At 41.9% G+C, this 27158-nt stretch overlaps 2 protein-coding genes and 1 pseudogene across 4 annotated transcripts in view; 2 read left to right on the top strand and 1 right to left on the bottom strand.

Annotated features, from left to right (window-relative positions):
• Positions 1 to 14998, top strand: part of LOC118358365 (RILP-like protein 1) — a 29425-nt gene extending 14427 nt beyond the window's left edge. The window contains exons 3-8 of one of the 3 annotated variants that reach the window (XM_035736118.2): positions 4836 to 4954; positions 5175 to 5450; positions 5716 to 5996; positions 8986 to 9084; positions 13302 to 13389; positions 14008 to 14998. In XM_035736118.2, the coding sequence (XP_035592011.1) occupies positions 4836 to 4954; positions 5175 to 5450; positions 5716 to 5996; positions 8986 to 9084; positions 13302 to 13389; positions 14008 to 14013 (869 nt within the window). In that variant the 3' untranslated portion in view covers positions 14014 to 14998. Of the gene's footprint in view, positions 1 to 4835; positions 4955 to 5174; positions 5451 to 5715; positions 5997 to 8985; positions 9085 to 13301; positions 13396 to 14007 lie in introns of those variants that run through there. The other 2 variants (XM_035736120.2, XM_035736119.2) reach the window with 2 other exon arrangements.
• Positions 14999 to 15481: 483 nt separating this feature from the next.
• rilpl2 (Rab interacting lysosomal protein-like 2) lies at positions 15482 to 18170 on the top strand. Its single transcript, XM_035736121.2, has 4 exons — positions 15482 to 16052; positions 16197 to 16348; positions 16450 to 16581; positions 17058 to 18170. Exons 1-4 carry the CDS (start codon positions 15759 to 15761, stop codon positions 17077 to 17079), a joined length of 600 nt encoding a protein of 199 aa, XP_035592014.1. The 5' UTR covers positions 15482 to 15758; the 3' UTR covers positions 17080 to 18170.
• Positions 18171 to 20059: 1889 nt separating this feature from the next.
• LOC118357860 (N-lysine methyltransferase KMT5A-A-like) lies at positions 20060 to 21043 on the bottom strand (annotated as a pseudogene).
• Between the last annotated feature and the right edge of the window lie 6115 nt (positions 21044 to 27158).

A 27158-nucleotide genomic window follows, 5' to 3' on the forward strand; every position in this document is an offset into this window, starting at 1 on the left:
AGAGCAGAGGAGAGAGAGTTAGCTTTAGCAGTGCGGAGCGCCTCCGTGATACAGAGAAGAGCAGTCTCAGTTGAATGACTAGTCTTGAAACCTGACTGATTTGGATCAAGAAGGTCATTCTGAGAGAGATAGCGGTAGAGCTGGCCAAGGACGGCACGCTCAAGAGTTTTGGAGAGAAAAGAGAGAAGGGATACTGGTCTGTAGTTGTTGACATCGGAGGGATCGAGTGTAGGTTTTTTCAGAAGGGGTGCAACTCTCGCTCTCTTGAAGACGGGAGGGACGTAGCCAGCGGTCAGGGATGAGTTGATGAGCGAGGTGAGGTAAGGGAGAAGGTCTCCGGAAATGGTCTGGAGAAGAGAGGAGGGGATAGGGTCAAGCGAGCAGGTTGTTGGGCGGCCGGCCGTCACAAGACGCGAGAGTGAGTGCCAGGTGTGCGTAATGATGAATCCCAGGGGTTAGTTACTTCCGGCGCCGACAGAGCTGGCCGCCTCGCTTCGCGTTCCAAGGAAACTATGCAGTTTTTAGTTTTTTTTTACATGTTATTTTTTACATTGGTACCCCAGGTAATCTTAGGTTTCATTACACACAGTCGGGAAGAACTACTGAATATAAGAGCTACGTCAACTCACCATCAGTACGACCAGGAATATGACTTTCCCGAAGCGGATCCTGTGTTCTGCCTTTCACCCAGGACAACGGAATGGATCCCAGCCTGTGACCCAAAACAAAGATGTCGTAAAAGAGGGAAACAAAGCGGTCTTCTGGTCAGGCTCCGGAGACGGGCACATCGCGGAACCACTCCCTAGCATACTTCTCGCCAATGTCCAGTCTCTTGACAACAAGGTTGATGAAATCCGAGCAAGGGTAGCATTCCAGAGGGACATCAGAGACTGTAACGTTCTTTGCTTCACGGAAACATGGCTCACTCGAGAGACGCTAATGGAATCGGTGCAGCCAGCTGGTTTCTTCACGCATCTCGCCGACAGAAACAAACATCTTTCTGGTAAGAAGAGGGGCGGGGGCATAAGCCTTATGGTTAACGAGAGGTGGTGTGGTCACAACAACATACAGGAACTCAAGTCCTTCTGTTCACCTGATTTAGAATTCCTCACAATCAAATGTCGACCACATTATCTACCAAGGGAATTCTCTTCGACTATAATCACAGCCGTATATATTCCCCCCCCAAGCAGATGGCTCTGAACAAACTTTATTTGACTCTTTGCAAACTAGAAACCACATATCCTGAGGCTGCATTCATTGTAGCTGGGGATTTTAACAAGGCTAATCTGAAAGCAAGACTCCCTAAATTGTATCAGCATATCAATTGCGCAACTAGGGCTGGTAAAACCTTGGATCATTGCTTTTCTAACTTCCACGATGCATATAAGGCCCTCCCCCGCCCTCCTTTCGGAAAAGCTGACCACGACTCCATTTTGTTGCTCCCTGCCTACAGACAGAAGCTAAAACAAGAAGCTCCCGTGCTCAGGTCTGTTCAACGCTGGTCCGACCAATCTGATTCCACGCTCCAAGACTGCTTCCATCACATGGACTTGGATATGTTCCGCACTGTGTCCAACAACAACATTGACGAATACGCTTATTCGGTGAGCGAGTTCATTAGAAAGTGCATTGAAGATGTCGTTCCCATAGCAACGATTAAAACATTCCCAAACCAGAAACCGTGGATTGATGGCAGTATTCGCGTGAAACTGAAAGTGCGAACCACTGCTTTTAACCAGGGCAAGGTGACTGGAAACATGACCGAATATAAACAGTGTAGCTATTCCCTCCGCAAGGCAATCAAACGAGCTAAGCGTCAGTATAGAGACAGTAAAATCTCAATTCAACGGCTCAGACACGAGGTATGTGGCAGGGTCTACAGTCAATCACGGATTACAAAAAGAAAACCAGCCCTGTCACGGACCAGGATGTCTTGCTCCCAGGCAGACTAACTTTTTTGCCCGCTTTGAGGACAATACAGTGCCACTGACACGGACTGCAACCAAAACATGCGGACTCTCCTTCACTGCAGCCGACGTGAGTAAAACATTTAAACGTGTTAACCCTCGCAAGGCTGCAGGCCCAGACGGCATCCCCAGCCGCGTCCTCAGAGCATGTGCAGACCAGGCGCAGACCAGCTGGCTGGTGTGTTTACGGACATATTCAATCAATCCTTATCCCAGTCTGCTGTTCCCACATGCTTCAAGAGGGCCACCATTGTCCCTGTTCCCAAGAAAGCTAAGGTAACTGAGCTAAACGACTACCGCCCCATAGAACTCACTTCCGTCATCATGAAGTGCTTTGAGAGACTAGTCAAGGACCATATCACCTCCACCCTACCTGACACCCTAGACCCACTCCAATTTGCTTACCGCCCAAATTGGTCCACAGACGATGCAATCTCAACCACACTGCACACTGCCCTAATCCATCTGGACAAGAGGAATACCACCGTGAGAATGCTGTTCATCGACTACAGCTCAGCATTTAACACCATAGTACCCTCCAAGCTCGAGACCCTGGGTCTCGACCCCGCCGGGCTGCCCCCAGGTGGTGAGGGTAGGTAACAACATCTCCACCCCGCTGATCCTCAACACTGGGTTCCCACAAGGGTGCGTTCTGAGCCCTCTCCTGTAATCCCTGTTCACCCACGACTGCGTGGCCATGCACACCTCCAACTCAATCATCAAGTTTGCAGACGACACTACAGTGGTAGGCTTGATTACCAACAACGACGAGACGGCCTACAGGGAGGAGGTGAGGGCCCTCGGAGTGGGGTGTCAGGAATATAACCTCCCACTCAATGTCAACAAAACTAAGGAGATGATTGTGGACTTCAGGAAACAGCAGAGGGAGCACCCCCCTATCCACATCGATGGGACAGTAGTGGAGAGGGTAGTACATTTTAAGTTCCTCGGCGTACATATCACAGACAAACTGAATTGGTCCACCTACACAGACAGCATTGTGAAGAAGGCGAAGCAGCGCCTCTTCAACCTCAGGAGGCTGAAGAAATTCGGCTTGTCACCAAAAGCACTCGCAAACTTCTACAGATGCACAATTGAGAGCATCCTGTGGGGCTGTATCACCGCCTAATACGGCAACTGCTCCGCCCACAACCGTAAGGCTCTCCAGAGGGTAGTGAGGTCTGCACAACGCATCACCGGGGGCAAACTACCTGCCCTCCAGGACACCTACACCACCGATGTCACAGGAAGGCCATAAAGATCATCAAGAACAACAACCACCTGAGCCACTGCCTGTTCACCCCGCTATCATCCAGAAGGCGAGGTCAGTACAGGTGCATCAAAGCAGGGACCGAGAGACTGAAAAACAGCTTCTATCTCAAGGCCATCAGAACTCCAGCCACTTTAATAATGGGAATTGATGGAAATTGATGTCAAATATATCACTAGCCACTTTAAACAATGCTACTTAATATGTTTACATACCCTACATTACTCATGTATATGTATATACTGTACTCTATATCATCTACTGCATCTTTATGTAATACATGTATCACCAGCCACTTTAAACTATGCCACTTTGTTTACATACCCTACATTACTCATCTCATATGTGTATACTGTACTCGATACCATCTACTGCATCTTGCCTATGCCGTTCTGTACCATCACTCATTCATATATCTTTATGTCATATTCTTTATCCCTTTACACTTGTGTGTACAAGGTAGTAGTTTTGGAATTGTTAGGTCAGATTACTCGTTGGTTATTACTGCATTGTCGGAACGAGAAGAACAGGCATTTCGCTACACTCGCATTAATATCTGCTAACCATGTGTATGTGACAAATACATTTGATTTGATTTAGTACTCTAGTGACGTCGGAGGGGAGGAGCAGACGTGACAATCAATAGTGAATCAATAGAAGCAACCCTGGGATGCTGGCCTTCCAGACAGAGTTGCAAAGAAAAATCAATTTCTCAGACCGGTCAATAAAAATAAAAGATTAAGATGGGCAAAAGAACACAGACACTGGACGGAGGAACTCTGCCTAGAAGGTCAGCATCCCGGATTCACCTCTTCATTGTTGAGACCTGTTTTGCTGGTACTATTTAATGAAGCTGCCAGTTGAGGACTTGAGGCGTCTCTTTCTCAAACTAGACACTAATGTACTTGTCCCCTTGCTCAGTTGTGCACCGGGGCCTCCCAATCCTCTTTCTATTCTAGTTACAGCCCGTTTGCTATGTTCTGTGAAGGGAGTAGTACCCAGCGTTGTACAAGATCTTCAGTTTCTTGGCAATTTCTCGCATGGAATAGCCTTCATTTCTCAGAACAGGAACAGACTGATGAGTTTCAGAAGAAAGTTATTTGTTTCTGCCATTTTGAGCCTGTAATCGAACCCACAAATGCTAATGCTCAGCTAGTCTAAAGAAGGCCAGTTTTATTGCTTCTTTAATTAGAACAACAGTTTTCAGCTGTGCTAACATAACTGCAAAATGGTTTTCTAATGACCAATTTGCCTTTTAAAATTATAAACTTGGATTAGCTAACACAACATGCCATTGGAACACAGAAGTGATGGTTGCTGATAATGGGCCTCTGTACCCCATGTAGGTATTCTATTAAAATTCAGCAGTTTCCAGCTACAATGGTATTTTCACATTTTCATGAAATAGTAATTTCAAAATTTCATTAACCATGTCTACACTGTATTTCTGATCAATTTGATGTTATTTTATTGGACAAAAATGTGCTTTTCTTTCAAAAGCAAGGACATTTCAAAGTGACCCCAAACTTAGTGTATGTTTATGTGTTAATGCCTGTTTGGGCTGTGTGGGCTGTATGTGTGTATATCTTGGACAGGTGTGTCAGAGAGAGAGTGTCAGGTGATGAAGAAGCTAAAGGAGGTGGTAGACAAACAGAGGGATGAGATCCGGGATAAGGACCATGAGCTGAAACTCAAGAACGAGGACCTGGAGGCGGTGAGGCTTGACTCTTTTCAACTAGTAGCATTCCACACTCCCTGAACTACATAACAATCCTCCTATGCTTCCTACTGTCTGTAGCCTAATGCTTCAGCACATATATGTCTTGTCTTGCCTGAGGAGGACAACAACTTCCACCAACAATCTGGACACTGTTTCCATCAGTTCATTACAGATAAATGGGTAGGATTAAACGGACTCCTTCCTCCCCTTATAGCTTCAGCTGCAGCAGCACCATCTGATGAAGATCAACCTGGACCTGCGACACAGGATCAGTGTGGTAGAGGCTCAGGGCAAGGCAGTGATCCAACAGAAGGCTGAGCTGGAGGCTATGTCCCAGGCGCGCCAGCAGGAGCTCGGGGCCCTGCGTCGGGAGGTGGCAAGGCTGAAGGAGGAGCGCAAAGAGTGGGAGCTGGACATGAAGAGGTCAGCCGAGGAGGAACCATCCCCCTCAAAGTCTGTGATGACAGTGCTTACACCAGTATCGGCCAAGGTAACCACAGCTACAACCCCCTACCTGATCAAGTCCATTACATTTCTCTTTAAGACACCATTACATATCTGTACGCTTCACCTTATAGAGTTAAGATTATACCCAAATTACAGGGTTTTAAGTTCCCTATTGACAAGAACACAATAACATGACATCCACCCAAGGAGGGTCAGTTAACCTTGTAGATTAGCCATTGAGTATCATTGCCACTGATCACAAAGCCTGTCATAGCACTGTAAGTGACCGTGCTATTTCCCAAATCCAGTCCTTGGTACTAGCATCAGCAGCCTCCGTCGTACACAATTCTTTTTGGGCGGAATGCAGAAGTGACCATGAATTCCTGGCACAGTGCTTTGAGTCAGGAGAGAGCCCTCCTGTCCTCTCGCTGTGTGACAAGGACCAGGAGGAGGAACCTGATGTCCTGGACCAGAAGGAGTCCGACAGGCCCCACTTCACCCTCGAGGAGCTACGGGACGTCCTGAAGGAGAGGAACGAACTCAAAGCTCAAGTGTTCATGCTGAGAGAGGAGCTCATCTATTACAAAAGGTTACATGATAGATATGACATCCGCTGTGTGAAAAAACAAAGTGAATAAAAACATTTTAAAAAAGAATTACCTGGAGTTGAGGGACTAGGGACTTATCATCAGTTTTTAATACCCCTTCAACTGAATCTTATGTTATTACTATACTGAACAAAAATATAAGCGCAACATGCAATCATTTCAAAGATTTTACTGAGTTACGGTTCATATAAGGAAATCAGTCAATTGAAATAAATTAATTAGACCCTGATCTATGGATTTCACATGACTGGGAATACAGATACCTTAAAAAAAGGTAGGGGCGTGGATCAGAAAACCAGTCACTATCTGGTGTGACTGCCATTTGCCTCATGCAGTGTGATCTCCTTCGCATTGATTTGAGCAGGCTGTTGATTGTGGACTGTTGTCCCACTCCTCTTCAATGGCTGTGTGAAGTTGCTGGATATTGGCCGGACCTGGAACATGCTGTCGTACACGTCGATCCAGAGCATCCCAAACACGCTCAACGGGTGACAGTCTGAGTATGCAGGCCATGGAAGAACTGGATCATTTTCAGCTTCCAGCAATTGTGTACAAGTCCTTGCAACATGGGCCATGCACTATCATGCTGAAACATGAGGTGATGGCAGTAGATGAATGGTACGACAATGGGCCCCAGTATCTCGTCACGGTATCTCTGTTGATTGAAATTGCTATCGATTAAATGCAATTGTGTTCATTGTCCAACGTTTATGCCTGCCCAAACCATAACCCCCCCGCCACCATGGAGCACTCTGTTCACAACTTTGACATCGGCAATCTGCTCGCCAACACGATACCATACATGTGATCTGCGGTTGTGAGGCTGGTTGGACGTACTGCCAAATTCTTTAAAATGACGTTTGAGTTGGCTTAGGGTAGAGAAATTAACATTGAATTATCTGGCAACATTCCTAAAGTCAGCATGCCAATTGCACAATCCCTGAACTTGAGAAATCTGTGGCATTGTGTTATGTGACAAAACTGCACAATTTAAAGTGGCCTTTTATTGTCCCCAGCACAAGGTGCAGTGGTGCACCTGTGTAATGGTTATTCTGTTTAATCAGCTTCTTGATATGCCACACCTGTCAGGTGGATGGATTATCTTGGCAAAGGATAAATGCTCACTAACCGGAATGTAAACAAATTTGTGCACAAAATTTGAGAGAAAAAAGCTTATTGTGCATATGGAACATTTCTGGGACCTTTTATTTCAGCTCATGAAACATGGTAACAACACTTTACATGTCGCATTTATATTTTTGTTCAGTGCACATGTACAGTTTCAACCACTCCATAAATTTCTTGTTAACAAACTATAGTTTTGGCAAGTCGGTTAGGACATCTACTTTGTGCATGACACAAGTCATTTTTTCAACAATTGTTTACAGACAGACTATTTCACTTATAATTCACTGTATCACAATTCCAGTGGGTCAGAAGTTTACATACACTAAGTTGACTGTGCCTTTAAACAGATTGGAAAATTACAGAAAATGATGTCATGGCTTCAGAAGCTTCTGATAGGCTAATTGACATCATATGACTCAATTGGAGGTGTACCTGTGGATGTATTTCAAGGCCAACCTTCAAACTCAGTGCCTCTTTGCTTGACATCATGGGAAAATCAAAAGAAATCAGCCAAGATCTCAGAAAAAAAATTGTACACCTCCACAAGTCTGGTTCATCCATGGGAGCAATTTCCAAATGCCTGAAGGTACCACGTTCATCTGTACAGACAATAGTACGCAAGTGTAAACACCATGGGACCACACAGCCATCATACCGCTCAGGAAGGAGCGTTCTGTCTCCTAGAGATTAACGTACTTTGGTGCGAAAAGTGCAAATCAATCCCAGAACAACAGCAAAGGACCGTGTGAAGATGCTGGAGGAAACGGGTACAAAAGTATCTATATCCACAGTAAAACAAGTCCTATATCGACATAACCTGAAAGGCCGCTCAGCAAGGAAGAAGCCACTGCTCCAAAACCACCATTAAAAAAAGCCAGACTCTGGTTTGCAACTGCACATGGAGACAAAGATCGTGCTTTTTGGAGAAATGTTCTCTGGTCTGATGAAACAAAAATAGTAATGTTTGGCCATAATGACCATCGTTATGTTTGGAGGAAAAAGGGGGAGGCTTGCAAGCCGAAGAACACCATCCCAACCGTGAAGCACGAGGGTGGCAGCATCATGTTGTGGTGGTACTTTGCTGCAGGAGGGACGGGTGCACTTTACAAAATAGATGACATCATGAGGACAGAAAATGTAAGTGGATATATTGAAGCAACATCTCAAGACGTTAGTCAGGAAGTAAAGCCTGGTTGCAAATGGGTCTTCCAAATGGACAATGACCCCAAGCATACTTCCAAAGTTGTGGCAAAATGGCTTAAGAACAACAAAGTCAAGGTATTGGAGTGGCCATCACAAAGCCCTGACCTCAATCCCATAGAACATTTGTGGGCAGAACTGAAAAAGCGTTTGCGAGCAAGGAGGCCTACAAACCTGACTCAGTTACACCAGCTCTGTCAGGAGGAAGGGGCCAAAATTCACCCAACTTATTGTGGGAAACGTGTGGAAGGCTACCCGAAACATTTGACCCAAGTTAAACAATTTAAAGGCAATGCTACCAAATACTAATTGAGTGTATGTAAACTTCTGACCCACTGGGAATGTGATGAAAGAAATAAAAACTGAAATAAATAATTCTCTCTACTATTATTCTGACATTTCACATTCTTAAATTAAAGTGGTGATCCTAACTGACCTAAGACAGGGAATCTTTACAAGAATTAAATGTCAGGAATTGTAAAAAACTGAGTTTAAATGTATTTGGCTAAGGTGTATGTAAACTTCTGACTTCAACTGTATATTTACTAATGATGTTGCATCCCACTTTATCCTTTTCATTTTTTGCATTTGTTCATAATACAAGTCCACATTCTTTAAATTAATCCCTTCTCCCTGCCTCAGTGAGGAGTTGGAGAATGAGATATACGGCATCGACTTGGATCCATCACTTCAGTCACAGCCTGCAGCCACTGAACAGCCTGACTCAGGGATCAAACGTCTGTAAGTACTGAGGCCCACTTGACCTACGCCAAAACTCCTCAGCCACCCCACTCCATCTCTCTTGATGGTATGTGCTCAGGCCACACACATATAGGTGCACAGCCTATCATTCCCACAATCTCTGACATTTTCAAACAAGGTTGTCACTAACCACGTTTCCATCTAGTTTTTATGCAAGTAAAGTCATCATGACAGCTGTGATTGAAACAGGACTTTTCGGTCATAATAAATAATGGTAATGTAGACAAATAATTTGTTTCTTTCGAAATGGTGGGATCTTTTTGTGTCTGTAAAATTAATTATGCAAGAAATGGCGTTGGAAATGCCTTTATGGTCCTCCCACTACGACTCGAGAAACCAGGCAGTTTATTAGGATACAGATTCAATAAATTAAGATTAACTTCACAGGGTGGTGAAAGTGCAAGGTGGTCTTGATGCTCCTTTCCAGTAAATATCGAGGTTCTTATTCTGGTGACATGATTGATGCTTGACTACCATTTTTGACAATTTTTTGGTATTTTTATTTAACCTTTATTTTGACAGGGAAGACATATTGAGACCTAGGTCTATTTTCCAAATGTACCCTGTATAATACAACATAAAATACACATTAAACACAAACTATACGCACTACATGACCAAAAGCACATAAATGTACAGTTGGCATTATGCATTGGGGCAGGTAGTGTTCTCCTCTCATCGTGAACCGTGATTCATCACTCCTGAGAATGCGTTTCCACTGCTCCATAGTTCAATGGCGTCAAGCTTTACACCACTCCAGCCGACACTTGGCATTGCGCATGGTGTTCTTAGACTTGTGTCCAACTGCTCGGCCTTGGAAACCCATTTCAGGAAGCTCCCGACTCAGTTATTTTGCTAATGTTGCTTCCAGGGGCAGTTTGGAACTCTGTAGTGAGTGTTGCAACCGAGGACAGGTTATTTTCTCATGCTACGGGCTTCACTTGTGTGGTTTAACCACTTTGCTGCTGAACCTTTGTTGCTCTGAGACATTTCCACTTCACAATAACAACACTTACAGTTGACGGGCCGCTCTAGCAGAAATTTGACGAACTGACTTGTTGGAAAGGTGGCATCCTATGATGGTGCCTCGTTGAAAGTCACTGAGCTCTTTAATATGGGCCATTCAACTGCCAACATTTGTCTATTGAGATTGCATGGCTGTGTGCTCGATTTTACACACCTGTCAGCAATGGGTGTGGCTGAAATGGTCGAATTCACTAATTTGAAGGGGTGTCAACTAGAGGTCGACCGTTTAATCGTAATGGCCGATTTAATTAGGGCCGATTTCAAGTTTTCATAACAATTGGAAATCGGTATTTTTGGACACCGATTTGGACGATTTTTTTTTTTTTTTTAACTAGGCAAGTCAGTTAAGAACACATTCTTATTTTCAATGACTGCCTAGGAACAGTGTGTTAACTGCCTTGTTCAGGGACAAAACGACAGATTTTTACCTTGTCAGCTCGGGGATTCAATCTTACAACCTTACAGTTAACTAACGTTAGTCCAACGCTCTAACCACCTGCCTCTCATTGCACTCCACGAGGAGTTTACCTGTTACGCGAATGCAGTAAGAAGCCAGGGTAAGTTGCTAGCTAGCATTAAACTTATCTTATAAAAAACAATCAATCATAATCACTAGTTATAACTACACATGGTTGATGATATTACTAGTTTATCTAGCATGTCCTGCGTTGCATATAATCGATGCGTTGCGCATTCGCGGGAAAAAGGACTGTCGTTGCTCCAACGTGTACCTAACCATAAACATTAATGCCTTTCTTAAAATCAAAACACAGAAGTATATATTTTTTAAACCTGCGTATTTAGCTCAAATAAATCCAGGTTTAACAGGCAATATTAACCAGGTGAAATTGTGTCACTTCTCTTGCATTCATTGCACGTAGTGTCAGGGTGGGTATATGCGATAATAATAAACGTTTTGTTTTCGAAATGATAGTTTCCGGATTCGACCATATTAAAACCTCTTGAAGCTAGGGGGCACTATTTGTATGATAACAATTATACCGGATCCGGGATGGGTGGTTCAGAGAGGTTAATGACCAAAGGCTCGTATTTCTGTGTTATTATGTTATAATTAAAAATGTAAATGTAATGATTTGATATTTGATAGAGCAGTCTGACTGAGCGATGATAGGCAGCAGCTGGCTCGTAAGCATTCATTCAAACAGCACCTTTGTGCGTTTTGCCAGTAGCTTGTCGCAATGCTTCAAGCATTGAGCTGTTTATGACTTCAAGCCTATCATCTCCCGAAATTAGGCTGGTGTAACCGATGTGAAATGGTTAGCTTGTTAGTGGGGTGCGCGCTAATAGTGTTTCAAACACCACTCGCTCTGAGACTTGGAGTAGTTGTTCCCCTTGCTCTGCATGGGTAACATGTTTCATTATTTGAGGCTAAATTGATTTTTATAGATGTATTATATTAAGTAGAAATAGGTGTTCACTTATTATTGTAATTGTTATTATTACAAATACATTTTTAAAAATCGGCCTTTTTGTCCTCCAATAATCGGTATTGCTATCTGCGTTGAAAAATCAGAATGGTCGACCTCTAGTGTCAAAATACTTTTGTATATATTGTGTAAATATATACACACACATTAGAATACACAAACACAGTCATGGTAAGCAGAAATAAAACAACACAAATCACCCAGAAAAACGGTTCATAAGAATATTCTTACACTTATCCATAATAATCTCATCATGTAGACAAGCCTACCTGCACTATATCTGTGAGCTGTTGGCAAGAATGCACGTGCCAAGACCAGAGTAGGAACATTTTCAGTTTAACACAACAGTTTTTGTGACAAAACTATCGGTAGAGTTGAAAATTGCGATGGAAACATATTGAACTTTAGATTTGTATTCGGTACATGAAAATACACACTTATTTTTATCCTCAAGTTAGTTTGATGGAAACACCACTGTTGGGAAAATGTGCATATTATCTTTATGCGGACTCTAGAATATTCACATAAAAATATTTCTAATTGGGTGGAAACCTAGCTATTAACCAGGTTTTGGTCCAACCTTTTTAATGCAAGTGAAGTACATGTTGGATTTTAAAAAATTATGACAGGCCTGATGGTCACAAATTGTCGGTAAACTTCCAAAATCTCGACAAAACAAAATACAATAGACAAGGTGGGATCTTTTTGTGTCTGTAAAATGTATTATGGGAGAAATGTCGGTGGAAACGCTTTTATGCGCCAATATTGGTATAATAACTATCATATCAAAGTAAACTTGGAGTCAAGCGATGACGTGTGGTCCTCCCACTATGAGCAGTCCATTTATTAGGATACAGATGAGTTATTAAATTATTATGAACTTCAAAGTGCAAGGTGATGAGCTTGATGCTCCTTTACAATAAATATTGAGGGTCTTACTCTGGTGACATGATCATCGATGCTTGGCTGCCTTTTGTCAAATCTTGTTCTTTTGTCCATGATAATCTCCTCATGTAGGAAATACGAGCACTATCTGCGAGCTGTTGGCTAGAGCGCACGTGCCAATACCAGAGTATACACAGACTCGCTAAATAACACATTTTTGTTTGAGAATCCATCTGTACAGTTGAAAATGCGATGGAAACCCATTTAACTTTTATTTTTTATTCGGTACATGGGAATTTAAACGCAAAATGTATTTATTTGCACTACATCGTCACGTAAATACTTTTATCACCATCAAGTACATTTGATGGAAATACATGTCTGGTGGGAAAATGGTTTTTATGCGGATTTTAGAATATTGGCATGACAATCTGTCGCCAATTGGATGGAAACCTAACTTTATATATGTATGTCACTGACCAATATGTTTGCGTGAGCACTAAAAAAAATGACAAATTAATTTCCACAATGCTTGTTTGGGAATGTTATATTTGTAGAAGGACCAGGTTGAACGGATAAAGTTTCCGCACCATTCTGTGACTTTTTTCAACTACCATAATAATTTCTTTAAGGTCAATTACAAATAATTGCGAAGAAACGAAAAATGACCACTCCATAAATAAATCGTTTATTATTAATTATTTAAGTAGCTTACTTCGTCTAGATTGTGGCTTGCCTCCTTTGCCAACCTGGGTGCTGCAAAGAAGTCACTTTGCACCAAAACTCGGACTACTTTTTTTCCCGCTTATGTCTCTTCATCTGTACTTCTTTGGACAGGATATTCACTGCAGTAATGCCGATGGTAGCAGCAGGGCTGATTGCAGACGATCCAACGTTACAGCCGATCAGACGACTTATGTCCTGTGTATGAACTTTTACATTTATTTCATCTCTTTTTGTGATGTCATTGTTGGTGAGCCAAGCACCGTCACTGTGCCAAAGCCCCTCCACGCCTGTCATCTCAAATGCAATACTTCCTTGTGATCATGTGTGCATGATGTGGGAGTATTCTTATTGGCTGATCATGTGTAGACCTTGAACCAGCTCATCATAGAAGATGCTACAATCATTAAAAATGGTCACCTCTTTTGCCAATATACTAATCCAGCAACTCACTATTACATGTACAAATCCACATATGCATGTTGTCTGAGTTAGGATTTTTTCATAGCATGGATATTCACGGTTGGCAGCTCTTCATTTGTTGAATAAAGTGGAGTGACTAACTATGTTACCCTCTGACAGGGCAAAGCTTATGCACCTCCCCAACCTTTTGTTTCACACTTTTCCTCATGCATGCTCTCATTCTGCTTTTGTCCTCACTCTGAGAACTCAAATGTTCTCACTCACTCTTCATGAATAATCTGAAGTGTAACCAATGTATTTTATTGATGTATTTTAGTAGTAGTATTGTCATGGCTATTTTTATTTTTTTTGCATGGTGTAACCTAAATTCTTAATTTCTCTCATTGTACCTATCCAGGTTTAGCATCTTCTCTGGAGAAAAGAGGCGACCAGAGGAAGTGATTTGTTATTTGCACGCAGAGCAGGCTCAGGAGGCACTGAAGCATCCATAACCAGGGACCTACACTGAATGCACAAAACATTAGGAACACCTGTACTTTCATGACAGACTGACCAGGTGAATCCAGGTGAAAGCTATGATCCCTTATTGATGTCACCTGTTAAATCCACTTCAATCAGTGTAGATGAAAGGGAGGAGACAGGTTAAAGAAGGATTTTAAACCTTTAGATAATTGAGACATGGATTGTGTATGTGTGTCATTCAGAGGGTGAATTGGCAAGACAAAATATTTATTTGCCTTTTGAACGGGGTAGGGTAGTTAGTGTCAGGCGCATCAGTTTGAGTGTGTCAAGAACTGCAACGCTGCTGGGTTTTACCATGCTCAACAGTTTCCTGTGTGTATCAAGAATGGTCCACTGCCCCAAAGAACATCCAGCCAACTTTACAACTGTGGGAAGCACTGGAGTCAACATGGGCAAAATCCCTGTGAATGCTTGACACCCTGCAGTCCATTGAAGCTATTCAGAGGGCAATAAGGGGGTACAACTCAATGTACACTTGAGTGTATAATGTCCCATGCTGGTGGTCTCCAAGTAAAAACATGAAGAGCTTCATGCCAAGAGGGATTGTCAGGACAAAGTTGTCTTGTGGGGACAATGGAGAGATGGATTCAGGAGAGAATAAAGTGCAATATGAGAGAGATCCTGTGCCTTTTGAATTCATTTTTAGTTGTGCAGACTATGGTGCTTTATACTAGCAATAAGTATTAGTGTAACTTCAGAGATTGCTCACATGTTTATTTGAACTATAAAAGCAAACTTATACCAAGTCTGATGAGGCGTGATATAACTATTGGCCATATTGAAATTGTATTTATGTTAACATTTTATTTTGACTATGCTGCACTTGAGTTTCCTAGTGTCTGAATAAAAAGATGGCATATTGTTGACTATTTGTGATGTGAATATGTTCACCCGTTTTCAATGTATGCTCAATATTAATTGTAGACAGTTAAAAATATGAAATGGCACAATTTTAAATATTTTTTTTATTTCACCTTTATTTAACCAGGTAGGCTAGTTGAGAATAAGTTCTAATTTACAACTGCGACCTGGCCAAGATAAAGCATATCAGTGTGAACAGACAACACGGAGTTACACATGTTTTAATGCCTGTCAGTTCTTGCATTAAAATGTGAGATATTTTGGCCTTGTTCAATTTGATAGTTTTATCCCTGATTTTTCAGGTGCCTCTGCAAACTTTGAGACCCCCAAAGCCCCCCGTGTTGACGGAATGTCAATCAAACTTCGAAATTCACAGTATAGTGTTGAAAATACCGGGGAAATATCACGTGCTGTTTCACCTGATTAGTGTGTCCCTACTGGATTATGCGCATGGCTTCACCTGTCGCCAGGGAAACTTTCATCTTGTTTACAAGCGGCGGGGAACAGGCCATTGCTATTGGTTTATTTGTATGCCACTTATAGACTGGATACAGCAAGTCAACCATTTAAATTTAGAAAGAGGAGGGTTTATTCAGCTAGCCTACTACCGGTAATTTGAAGTGGCTACTGTAGCATGCATGGAACTTAACTTAAAGTTCACAAGTTGTATGTTAAATGTCACAACGCTCGATTTGAGAAATCGGTCCCACCGTTTGAGAAAACAAAAACTTTTGTTGAATTTAGTGCGTCTTTGGAGTACGAGCAATGGAAGAATTGAGCGAGTCTTCACCCGCTTTGGCGTTCGAGAAGGAAGCATTTGAGCTGACGGTGGAAGATGTTTATGACATTTCATACGTGATTGGCAGAGATTTGCTGAAAATAAGTACTACAGGTGAGGAAGTCTCCGATTTGCAATTCAAAATTGTCCGGGTTTTGGAGATGTTTGAAACTTTAGTGAATAAGTATAACCTGTCATTGGAGGAGCTGAAAATGGAACGAGACAACTTGAAGAGTGAACTGGATAGAATCTTGAGAGAAAGTTCTGCCGGGCAGGAAGCGGTGAGTTTGATCTTTTCAAACCGGGAAACTAACTAACGTCTGTCAGGGTATGTTCAAGAATGTTGTAACGTTTCACTGGGTTGCTATACACTACTGTGCAACATACAGTTGTGGACTCCTTTTTTAAAATCAATATGTTCTCAGCAAACACTAGGACCAAACAAACTGGTGGTGGACCTGAAAGATCCCAATAGACCACGCTTCACAATGCAGGAGCTGAAGGAGGTGCTTCAGGAGAGGAACCAGCTCAAGGCCCAGCTACTGGTGGCGCAAGAAGAGTTGCAACTCTACAAGAGGTAGAATACACAACCAGACTTGACCAGTTTGTTTCCCATGCAAACCGCACCACCTCACCCCAACCCACACAAAAATGTAATGTAGTGCTTTGTACTTGCAGTGGGATGCTGCCACAGAGTGAGCAAGCCATGGTAGAGGTTGACTTAGTATCTCCTTCAAAACCTGTTCCTGACACAACAGATGAGTCTAAAGAAGAGGAACCTAACGAAGGAATGACCACCATCAGAAAGCTGTGAGCAATTAGCTTTTTTCACCACTCCACTTTGCATAATCATAGTGAATTGCAAGAAGAGCATGCAGTATGACATGGTTTATTTACACCCTGAAAACAAGTATTTCAGAGACAACCATAGTATCACACAGGAGACAACCAGGTGGTTTGTTCTCACGGTCTGTCTCTGCCCTCGTAATGACCTGCTTGTGACCGGCTGGCTGTGTTTGTGCTGATGCTGTGTGATTGGGAGAATCTGACTGAAGAGGGGGAAAGCGAGAGCTGATACCACTTCACCAAGCCAGCTCCGCTGCAGTTGTCAGTATTGTTATTGTCGGACTTACGTGACTCAGTCAAGCCTCGGCTGACACTGCAAATTCACTCAATCCCCCGTCGCCTCCTCTAAGACTAGTAACGTCCAGGGATGTACATTGTGTTGTCAAACTATTTGCAGAGCAAGTTCTCTAAAATAAACTAATTCTTATTTCTTTTTGTAGGTTTTCATTCAGACGGAAATAAGGACAACCTATGAGAACAAGGACCTAAGACATTACTAATGATAAACCAAAAAATTGTATGCACATGCTTTCTATCAATGCTTTGTATTAGATCAGTTGTTTTCAGTAATGAATGGAAATGTTTTTAACTGGAATAATTTTGCTTTTAAAACTAACTCAGTTGTCTTTTTATAGATTTAACTGTTGTCATTAATACAGGTATGGGAAAATGACTATGCTCATTAAGGTCAAATAACATGGTACAGGCCAATGATTTATCCAGTGCATTCAGAAAGTATTCAGACCCCTTACAGCCTTATTCTTAAATTGTCCCCCCAATCTACACACAATACCCCATAATGACAAAGTGGATTTTTAGACATGTTTTCAAATGTATTCAAGTGGAAATATAATTTACATAAGTATTCAGCGGCTCGTTACTCAGTACTTTGTTGAAGCACCTTTGGCAGGGATTACAGCCTTGAGTCTTCTTGGGTATGATGCTACAAGCTTGGCACACCTGTATTTGGGGAGTTTCTCCCATTCTTCTCTGCAGATCCTCTGAAGCTGTTAGGTTGGATGGGAAGTGTTGCTGCACAGCTATTTTAAGGTCTCTCCAGAGATGTTCAAGTCTGGACTCTGGCTGGGCCACTCAAAGATATTCAGAGACATATCCCTAAGCCACTTCTGTGTTGTCTTGGCTGTGTGCTTAGGGTCAATGTCCCGTTGGAAGGTGAACCTTCAACCCAGTCTGAGTGCTCTGGAGCAGGGTTTTATCAAGGATCTCTGTACTTAGCTCCATTCATCTTTCCGGGGGGTGTAGAAGCCACCGCGTGCCCATTTTGGCAATCCTACACAATTGTAAAAACAAAAAATGAATTGTCCCACAGTGGTGTCATAATACCCATAAAGTCTAGCGGTCAAACAGGGAAATGGTTCCAATTGTTTTTCCACGGTTAATTTTTCTCATATGTGATTATAGAAACAGTTAGGGGGGTGTCATGAAGGCTTACCCTGGCGTGACATTTTGTTGACCATCTAAATTGCTTTCAGGCTAGGTGACTTAAATATATTTTGTGCTATTTACTGACTCAAATGCTAATTAGCATCAAAGTAGACATCATGCAAGACTACAAATCCCTGCACGTCAACTATAGTTAACGCCTTTGCTAACAGGTAGTGTAAATTTAACTCCAGACCATTCAACGAATTACCCATTTTAATTATTACATTTAGCTAACGGTTAATCCAGAGAATTTTACTATAATTCGTCAATCTCATCCATCTCATGGCATTTGTAGTTCTTAATGATTAGCAACTAATTAGCGTTTCATTTATTGGGGGTAAATACAGGCAAATATTTTGATAAATCATCTTGTTTAAGAAGAGATTCACATGGTTATCAAAATGTCACGCCAGGGTAAGCCTTCATGACACACAGCTCTTCTAAAATCCCCCATGAGAAAAATGAATGGTGGAAAATCAATTGGAACCATTTCCTGGTTTGACCATTAGGGTTAATGGGTATTATGACTCATACTGTGGTACTCTATAGAAATGTGTATGTCCAGGTTAGTTTGTCACATTTATTCTATTAAACACCAATGTCAACTTTTAAATTAATGAGCAAAACAAAAATAAACTATTGAGATGACTAAACAAAACTGTTTTTCCTTAACATGTTAATTGAAATACTGATGGCTTCAAAACCTCTCAATGGTCAAAATATAGCATTAGCAATCCAGGGTTTATATACATCATTGGTACAGACTCACACCTGTGTCCACAAACAACGGAACTGTAACAGTTCCTTTGGACACGTGGTTGAACATGGAACCGTTCAAAGACCAACATTCAGGACTGGTTGCAACAATAGCCCTAGTAGAGACAAAGACCGGACCTCCAAGGGCTTGATTCTATCTACAGTGCTAAAGAGATGCATTCAACATTAAGGCAAACGCTGCATGTCAGTTCAATTTGAAATGGCTTTTTAATTCTGAACTTCAGCGATACTGATGGAATCGAGCCCCATGACCACTATACTGCCCCAGATTCACTATACCTAGCTCATACACCTCAATTCCATCAGAATAATCTGCCTCTACCTTGGGGTTGAGTAGCACAGATCATGGTAATGAATCCTTCCCAAAATGATTTGTCGATTAGATAAATATATAAGCTCTTGTAGCAAATATAAAAGTGTTACCAAAATTGTTCCTTGTCCAGAAATGGCATAAAAATGTACATTTTAGGCTCAGAGTGACTGAGCATAACTATTTTACACTAGTTTACACAAGGGCTTTTAAAGTCCATTTTACCTTTCAAATAATAGAGCAGCTGTAAAAGAAAGCAGTTTAGAATGATAAAGTTCCAAATCACTTAATTTGTTACACATTTTGTAATACACTGACCTACAGGGAGGATGTTGGACATGTCTGTGAGTATTAATTGGTACATTGTCAAAAGGCCAAGCTAGCTTTTCTATTCATTGCAAAATGAGCTTCCATGCTAGCCAGATATCTGAACTGATTTGTCTATGTACACTTAATTTACTCTCAAAGAGCAACTTACTTTGTAAATTGTTATTGTATTAGGATTTCACCCATTGCAAAATATCTACATTTGAAATCAAGTATAAGCTGGTGTCCCAGAAGCCTGGAGTGCTTTGACGATCATATGAAAATTGTTGCTTCAACTTGAACCATACCTAGCATTATAAATGAGAACAAATATAAAAACGGCATTAAAAAAGTAGCTAATGTTACAAATTGTATTCATATCTTCTTGGAAGCACAGGCCTAAATATGTATAAAAACTACCCCCAAATCCAGCAATAAATTGATATACAGTTTTAACAAATTGATCCATGTGTCATCTTGAAGGTTGTCTTCAATATTGTTCATACTGCATCAGTTTTGCCCAAATACATTGCTTGAAAGGGCAGATTAAAAATACACAAAACACCCACTTAATTTGTCTCACCTGGAATGCCAAGTTGGCAGTTTAGTGCCAAGGGAATATTCAGGGCCAAGAAAAAAAAGGAAAAAAACTTTAATCAAATGCACCTAGTAATTATCTTGAATACTCTTGGTGTAAAAACAGCACATCAGTTTTTGAGCAAAGTGTGAGCCGAGATGGATTCCTTGCTGTGGTCACCTGTCATAAAGCAGCTCTTCCTCTGACTCAATGTCCCTGGAAGCCACCAGTATGAGATGTGTTATTCCATCTATGTCATGGAGTTTGGTCTGGCAGCTGCCAGTTTTACTGTGGTTTAGCAGCCTTCCCAGGCGAGTTGATTCTTTTGTAGCATCCACACCGTAAAGAGGAAATTAAATGTTTGAAAACATCAATGAGCAAGCTGATAACATCAACATTGTGGCAATGCATAAGTCATAGTTAATTAATACAAATTTAAAATAAAGTTTAAGTAGATACCTTACCAGTATGTTTTGCTGAGATACTGGAAATAGTACATGTAGCAGCAGCCAGTCCCAGGGTCTTGGGCATACAGAGCCTCTCTCTCCTTGGCATCAGCCAGATGCAACAAGTCTCCATGATACTCAATTACAAACTTTCCCTTCTTGAAATATCTGACAGCAAATACTCCTCTTCCCTTCCCCTCTATATGTTTGGCCTATTGGGGTTCAAGTACAGGTCAAATCAAATTCCAGGTTAAATTATCCATTTAAGTACAATGCTACTTTAATTTCTAAACTAACCTGCAGTCCTTCTTCAACTCAATTGTTTATCATGTAATCAAGGTGTCATTGATTACATTAAATTCTGAGCAAGAACATGTTTTTTTAACTTGTTCTTGCATGGCACGGTTGATCTTCAAGCACAACTCACTCTGGTATTATAAACTGACCTTCAATTCAGCTTTGCTTTTTCTGGAACTCTTGTCTAATAGGATAATAATCTGTGACCTTCCTGTTTTGGGCAGCATTGCTTTCTGCTCTGGGTGAAAAGAGAACACAGTATTCCATGGCCAGATGATCTGGTGTTGCAGTGCTGGCTTGATCAAATACTGTGCTTCATTTGAACAAATATTTTACTGACATGTTTGTCAACATGACTTACTTTTTCAACGTTGACTAGCCCCCTTCTCAGTTTTGGGCTATATCTACTTAGCAGCCAGTGGTGCAGGGGGAGATGATAACAAATTGAAAGCTTCTATTTTTCTGCATGTTATTGGAGAGGATGCATTGGACATTTACAATAGCTTTCAGCAAGACGAGGCAAACTTGACATTGACTGTGCTAATGGCTAAATTTGAGGAGTACTTTGTAACAAGCCAGAACGTCACGTTTGAGAGATACAAGTTTTTCTCAGGGAGTCAGTTTTGACCAGTATTTGGCTGAGCTGAACACACACTGAGCAAAACGTGTGAATTTTAAAATCTGAAAGACTCACTAGTGAAAGACAGAATAGTCTGTGGCATACATGATAATGGACTCAAGGAGAGATTGCTGCGTGAGCAAGATATAACTTTGGATAAAGCAGTGAATATGTGTCGAGCAGCTGAAACCACCAGAGCACAAGCTAAAGAGCTGTGCAGGGATGAGACGTCAGTCCATGCAATAAAAAGAGAGGAGCAATACACACAACGCCTTAAAAAAAAAAAAAGCAAAAGAGAGAAATCAAAACACTACATGTGGAAAATGTGGATGTATCCACACGCCAAAGAAATGCCCTGCATATGGCAAATCATGCAACAACTGTGGGGAAAAATAATAATTTCTCAAAATGCTGCAAAGCTGAGGCTACAAAGAAAAAGGTTCACACAGTCAAGGAGGAGATTGAAGAATTCTTTGTTGATTATGTGGAAATATGCAATGCAGTAAATGCTGAATGGATTGTGCCATTGACTGAATGAAACTATAATCAAATTCAAGCTTGATACTGGAGCACAGGTAAACCTGTTGTCACTGGATGACTACAAAATGCTGAAGGTGGAGAGCAAAATACACCCGGTTATACTGGGGAGAACGTACCAGTCAAAGGTAGCTGCATAGTAAGTTTACAGCATAAAGGAAAACAGTTCAGAGCACAGCTGCTGATTGTAGAAAAGAGTGTACAGCCTATTCTAGGAATCAATGCATGTGAAAAGCTCAATTTGTTGAAAAGAGTGTATGTAGGGACATCACAGACTAAAAATGACCAATAATCAATACTGGCTGAGTATGAGGATGTGTTTGAGGGTCTTGGATGTTTACCAGGAGAACACAACATACAGTGCCTTGCGAAAGTATTCGGCCCCCTTGAACTTTGCAACCTTTTGCCAAATTTCAGGCTTCAAACATAAAGATATAAAACTGTATTTTTTTGTGAAGAATCAACAACAAGTGGGACACAATCATGAAGTGGAACGACATTTATTGGATATTTCAAACTTTTTTAACAAATTAAAAACTGAAATTGGGCGTGCAAAAATATTTAGCCCCTTCACTTTCAGTGCAGCAAACTCTCTCCAGAAGTTCAGTGAAGATCTCTGAATGATCCAATGTTGACCTAAATGACTAATGATGATAAATACAATCCACCTGTGTGTAATCAAGTCTCCGTATAAATGCACCTGCACTGTGATAGTCTCAGAGGTCCGTTAAAAGCGCAGAGAGCATCATGAAGAACAAGGAACACACCAGGCAGGTCCGAGATACTGTTGTGAAGAAGTTTAAAGACGGATTTTGATACAAAAAGATTTCCCAAGCTTTAAACATCCCAAGGTGCACTGTGCAAGCGATAATATTGAAATGGAAGGAGTATCAGACCACTGCAAATCTACCAAGACCTGGCCGTCCCTCTAAACTTTCAGCTCATACAAGGAGAAGACTGATCAGAGATGCAGCCAAGAGGCCCATGATCACTCTGGATGAACTGCAGAGATCTACAGCTGAGGTGGAAGACTCTGTCCATAGGACAACAATCAGTCGTATATTGCACAAATCTGGCCTTTATGGAAGAGTGGCAAGAAGAAAGCCATTTCTTAAAGATATCCATAAAAAGTGTAGTTTAAAGTTTGCCACAAGCCACCTGGGAGACACACCAAACATGTGGAAGAAGGTGCTCTGGTCAGATGAAACCAAAATTGAACTTTTTGGCAACAATGCAAAACGTTATGTTTGGCGTAAAAGCAACACAGCTCATCACCCTGAACACAGCATCATGGTTTGGGCCAACTTTTCTTCAGCAGGGACAGGGAAGATGGTTAAAATTGATGGGAAGATGGATGGAGCCAAATACAGGACCATTCTGGAAGAAAACCTGATGGAGTCTGCAAAAGACCTGAGACTGGGACGGAGATTTGTCTTCCAACAAGACAATGATCCAAAACATAAAGCAAAATCTACAATGGAATGGTTCAAAAATAAACATATCCAGGTGTTAGAATGGCCAAGTCAAAGTCCAGACCTGAATCCAATCGAGAATCTGTGGAAAGAACTGAAAACTGCTGTTCACAAATGCTCTCCATCCAACCTCACTGAGCTCGAGCTGTTTTGCAAGGAGGAATGGGAAAAAATTTCAGTCTCTCGATGTGCAAAACTGATAGAGACATACCCCAAGCGACTTACAGCTGTAATCGCAGCAAAAGGTGGCGCTACAAAGTATTAACTTAAGGGGGCTGAATAATTTTGCACGCCCAATTTTTGGGAGATGTGCAAAAACCAGGCTCCAGATGACACTGAATGAATCTCGAGACCCAGTGGTGAGCAACAACGCGCCACCCTTGGCAACTGGGCGCAAATGGAGGCCAGGAAAAGCAGTCCAGGAGGCAACAGCAGCCCTCAGACATGCTGACATTGTGGGTCATGTTCAGCAAGGGAGAGGAGGCCTTGGGCTAACTAGCCGTGCTACTTGGAGTAAGGCCACTGCACCAGAGCGGCGGAAGATGGTAGTGCAGGAAGTACGCCATCAGGAGGAGGCTGCAAGGTGGGCCAAGGCAGTCTCTCTTGCCAAACAGGGACAGTGGACTCTATGGGACAGTGTGGAGAAGAGGAAGATCAGCTGGAAGGATCTGTGGGCCATGGAAGCGAGGCGGTTGAGCTTTTCCATCAGAGCAACATATGACGTCCTTCCAACACCAGTTAATCTTCACCAATGGTATGGTGAAGATCCGGACTGTGCCCTCTGTTCCATGCCAGCAAACCTCAGGCACATTCTCACAGGGTGTAAAACAAGCCTCACCCAAGGACGCTACACTTGGCGTCACAACCAAGTCCTTAAAAACCTTGCGTCTGCCCTGGAGGACAAGCGAGCTGCCACCAACTCCCTACCACCCCCAGCAGCATCACACCCCTTACGGACGACCTTTGTCCGCGAAGGGGCTAAACCACCGAAGAGCGGCTCTACACCATTAGAGCGAGACCAGCTGCGCTTGGCTCGCGACTGGAAAATGCTAGCTGACATTGGCCGGCAACTTGTGTTTCCTCCGGAGATCGCAACCACCACCCTAAGACCTGACATGGTGCTCTGGTCCCGTTCGCTCAAGGTCTTCATCATTGAGGTCACAGTACCCTGGGAGGACTCAGTAGATGAGGCTTATGAGCGAAAACATCTGCGCTATGCCGATCTAGCTGCCGAAGCATGGCATCATGGCTGGAACACAGAAGTCCGACCAGTGGAGGTGGGCTGCAGAGGTTTTGTGGCAACATCTACAACCAGACTGCTTAGAGACCTGGGAATTAAGGGCCAGAGCCAGCGTTCGGCAATCAAAGCTGTATCGGAGGCAGCAGAAGGCAGCAGTCAGTGGTACTGGATGAAGTGGAAAGACCCCAGCTGGGCCCCGAAGTGAGAGGGCCAGGAGGTATGCGGTCATCAATGCTTGACTCAGGGAGGAGGACGCCCCTGCCATGCATAGTCCCATGGGATGTTGGCTAACAACAACAAGGCAACTCCTATGACTAATTGGGAATGGGACGCAAGCGTAGGATTGATCACCCTGTCGCTGGCCGCCTTTGGGGAGGGTGTATAGTGTGAAAGGCCGAAACACCCTAGGAACCAAAGGTACACTACTGACGATGCGCTCCCCAAATTTCACCAGGCTCACTGTTCATGAACTCTTGGAAGTGCTTGCACAAAGGATAGTAACATCTCATCCTGTGTTCTTGGAATCATTTGTTGGACAGGAAAAAAGGAAAAAAAATTGGGTAAAGAAATGTGTGTTATTGAAAATTGCATGTTATGAAGGTTGAGTAAACAAATGTGATGTGATGTGTAGTTACATAGAAAATTAGTTTTATTTTAAAGGAAATAAGATGTGTTGTTATGCGTTAATAACATTTAGACTACGTTACCCAGCAGGCTATGCGGGAGGCGGATGGTAAGGAATGCCTTGCATGGCAAAACATGGAGTTTTCTAGATGAAGTAAATGTTCATTAGTAGTAGTTAAACCAACACCCCAGTTTGTCATTATATAAGGAACGAACATAACACATACAATAACAATGTGTATGATTAATTAATTTTAATAATGTCCTTTATCCTTATTAGGCTATTAGCACAGGCTGCAGTAGATGTGTACATCATCATCAGCATTATTTTTCATTCAATAAGTGATGAGTTTGACATTTAGGCTTTAGAAATATTGTGTTAAAACTATAACCTAATACAGTATAACAAATGGTGAAAATAAAAATTCTAAATAAAACGTGTATTATTTGGTAATTTTGTCAAAGTTATTGTTAGAAAGTCATTTTTGGCCTTTAATAAACACGGATTTGCTATTTTGAGGATATATTCCATTGTGGGTGTCAATATAAAATGACGTCCATATTTGCCGTTGCCGCTTTTCTGTAAACAAAGTGTCTGAATTCCAACATGATTTTTCTCTCTTTAATTTGTTTCTGGAAATGTCTTACAAGCCCAATATTTAGTCTAGACTATGTTTTGTCAGGTGTAAAATTTGATATTGTAATAAATACCCGGGGAACGCCGGTGACTGTAGTTTTTCCCCCAGTTATATACAGTGTATATATAGGGTCAAATCCTGAGAGCTGATTTATATCCGCCATTATTAGGCAACTAATCATAGCTAAAACCATTTCCCTGTTGTGCATCCGTAAAGGTTACAATTATGTTGTTCACTCGTCTACCTAAACAGAACACGGACATTTTATTGTCGGATTTTCTGTCAGGCTGGATGCTGTAACAATGTATATAGACAATTTATAACTTTGGCTACTTAATTCTACGCATACGGTTCCATGATTGTTTCCCCATGCCTATTGATTGATTGGGAAGTGGACGGTTCTTTGACTCTTATGACACCCAGTGTTCGCTGAACCAAACTGCATCTCATCTACAACCTACTTTAATTAGACAAACCTTGTATTTCAAGATAAAATTTACAAAAGTAATGCAGCATAACCATTGAAACAATACCTTAAATAAAAATAGAATAAAACTAGGCAAATGTTTCAGCCACTTATTCCTGGACAATTTGAAATAATTAATTCCAAAACAATTTCATAATTCATATAGTATTATTACTAAAATCACCAGTAAAGATGTATTGCATGTGGCATATAGTATATTATATATAATTGTATTTTTCCCCTCCAACAGTTGAGGTTGTTCACTCTTCTTCAACAAGCATATTAACACTGCAATCTTACAGGCCAGTAGTGAATGACTATGGACCATCTTTGGGCTTTTCACAGGTAAAGACTGAAATTGCCAAATGTTCTAAATCAAATCAAATTTATTTATATAGCCCTTCGTACATCAGCTGATATCTCAAAGTGCTGTACAGAAACTCAGCCTAAAACCCCAAACAGCAAGCAATGCAGGTGTAGAAGCACGGTGGTTAGGAAAAACTCCCTAGAAAGGCCAAAACCTAGGAAGAAACCTAGAGAGGAACCAGGCTATGTGGGGTGGCCAGTCCTCTTCTGGCTGTGCCGGGTGGAGATTATAACAGAACATGGCCAAGATGTTCAAATGTTCATAAATGACCAGCATGGTTGAATAATAATAAGGCAGAACAGTTGAAACTGGAGCAGCAGCACGGTCAGGTGGACTGGGGACAGCAAGGAGTCATCATGTCAGGCATGGTCCTAGGGCTCAGGTCAGTTGAAACTGGAGCAGCAGCACGGCCATGTCGA

The sequence above is a fragment of the Oncorhynchus keta genome, chromosome 25, assembly GCF_023373465.1.
Source record: "Oncorhynchus keta strain PuntledgeMale-10-30-2019 chromosome 25, Oket_V2, whole genome shotgun sequence".
Lineage (NCBI taxonomy): Eukaryota > Metazoa > Chordata > Actinopteri > Salmoniformes > Salmonidae > Oncorhynchus > Oncorhynchus keta.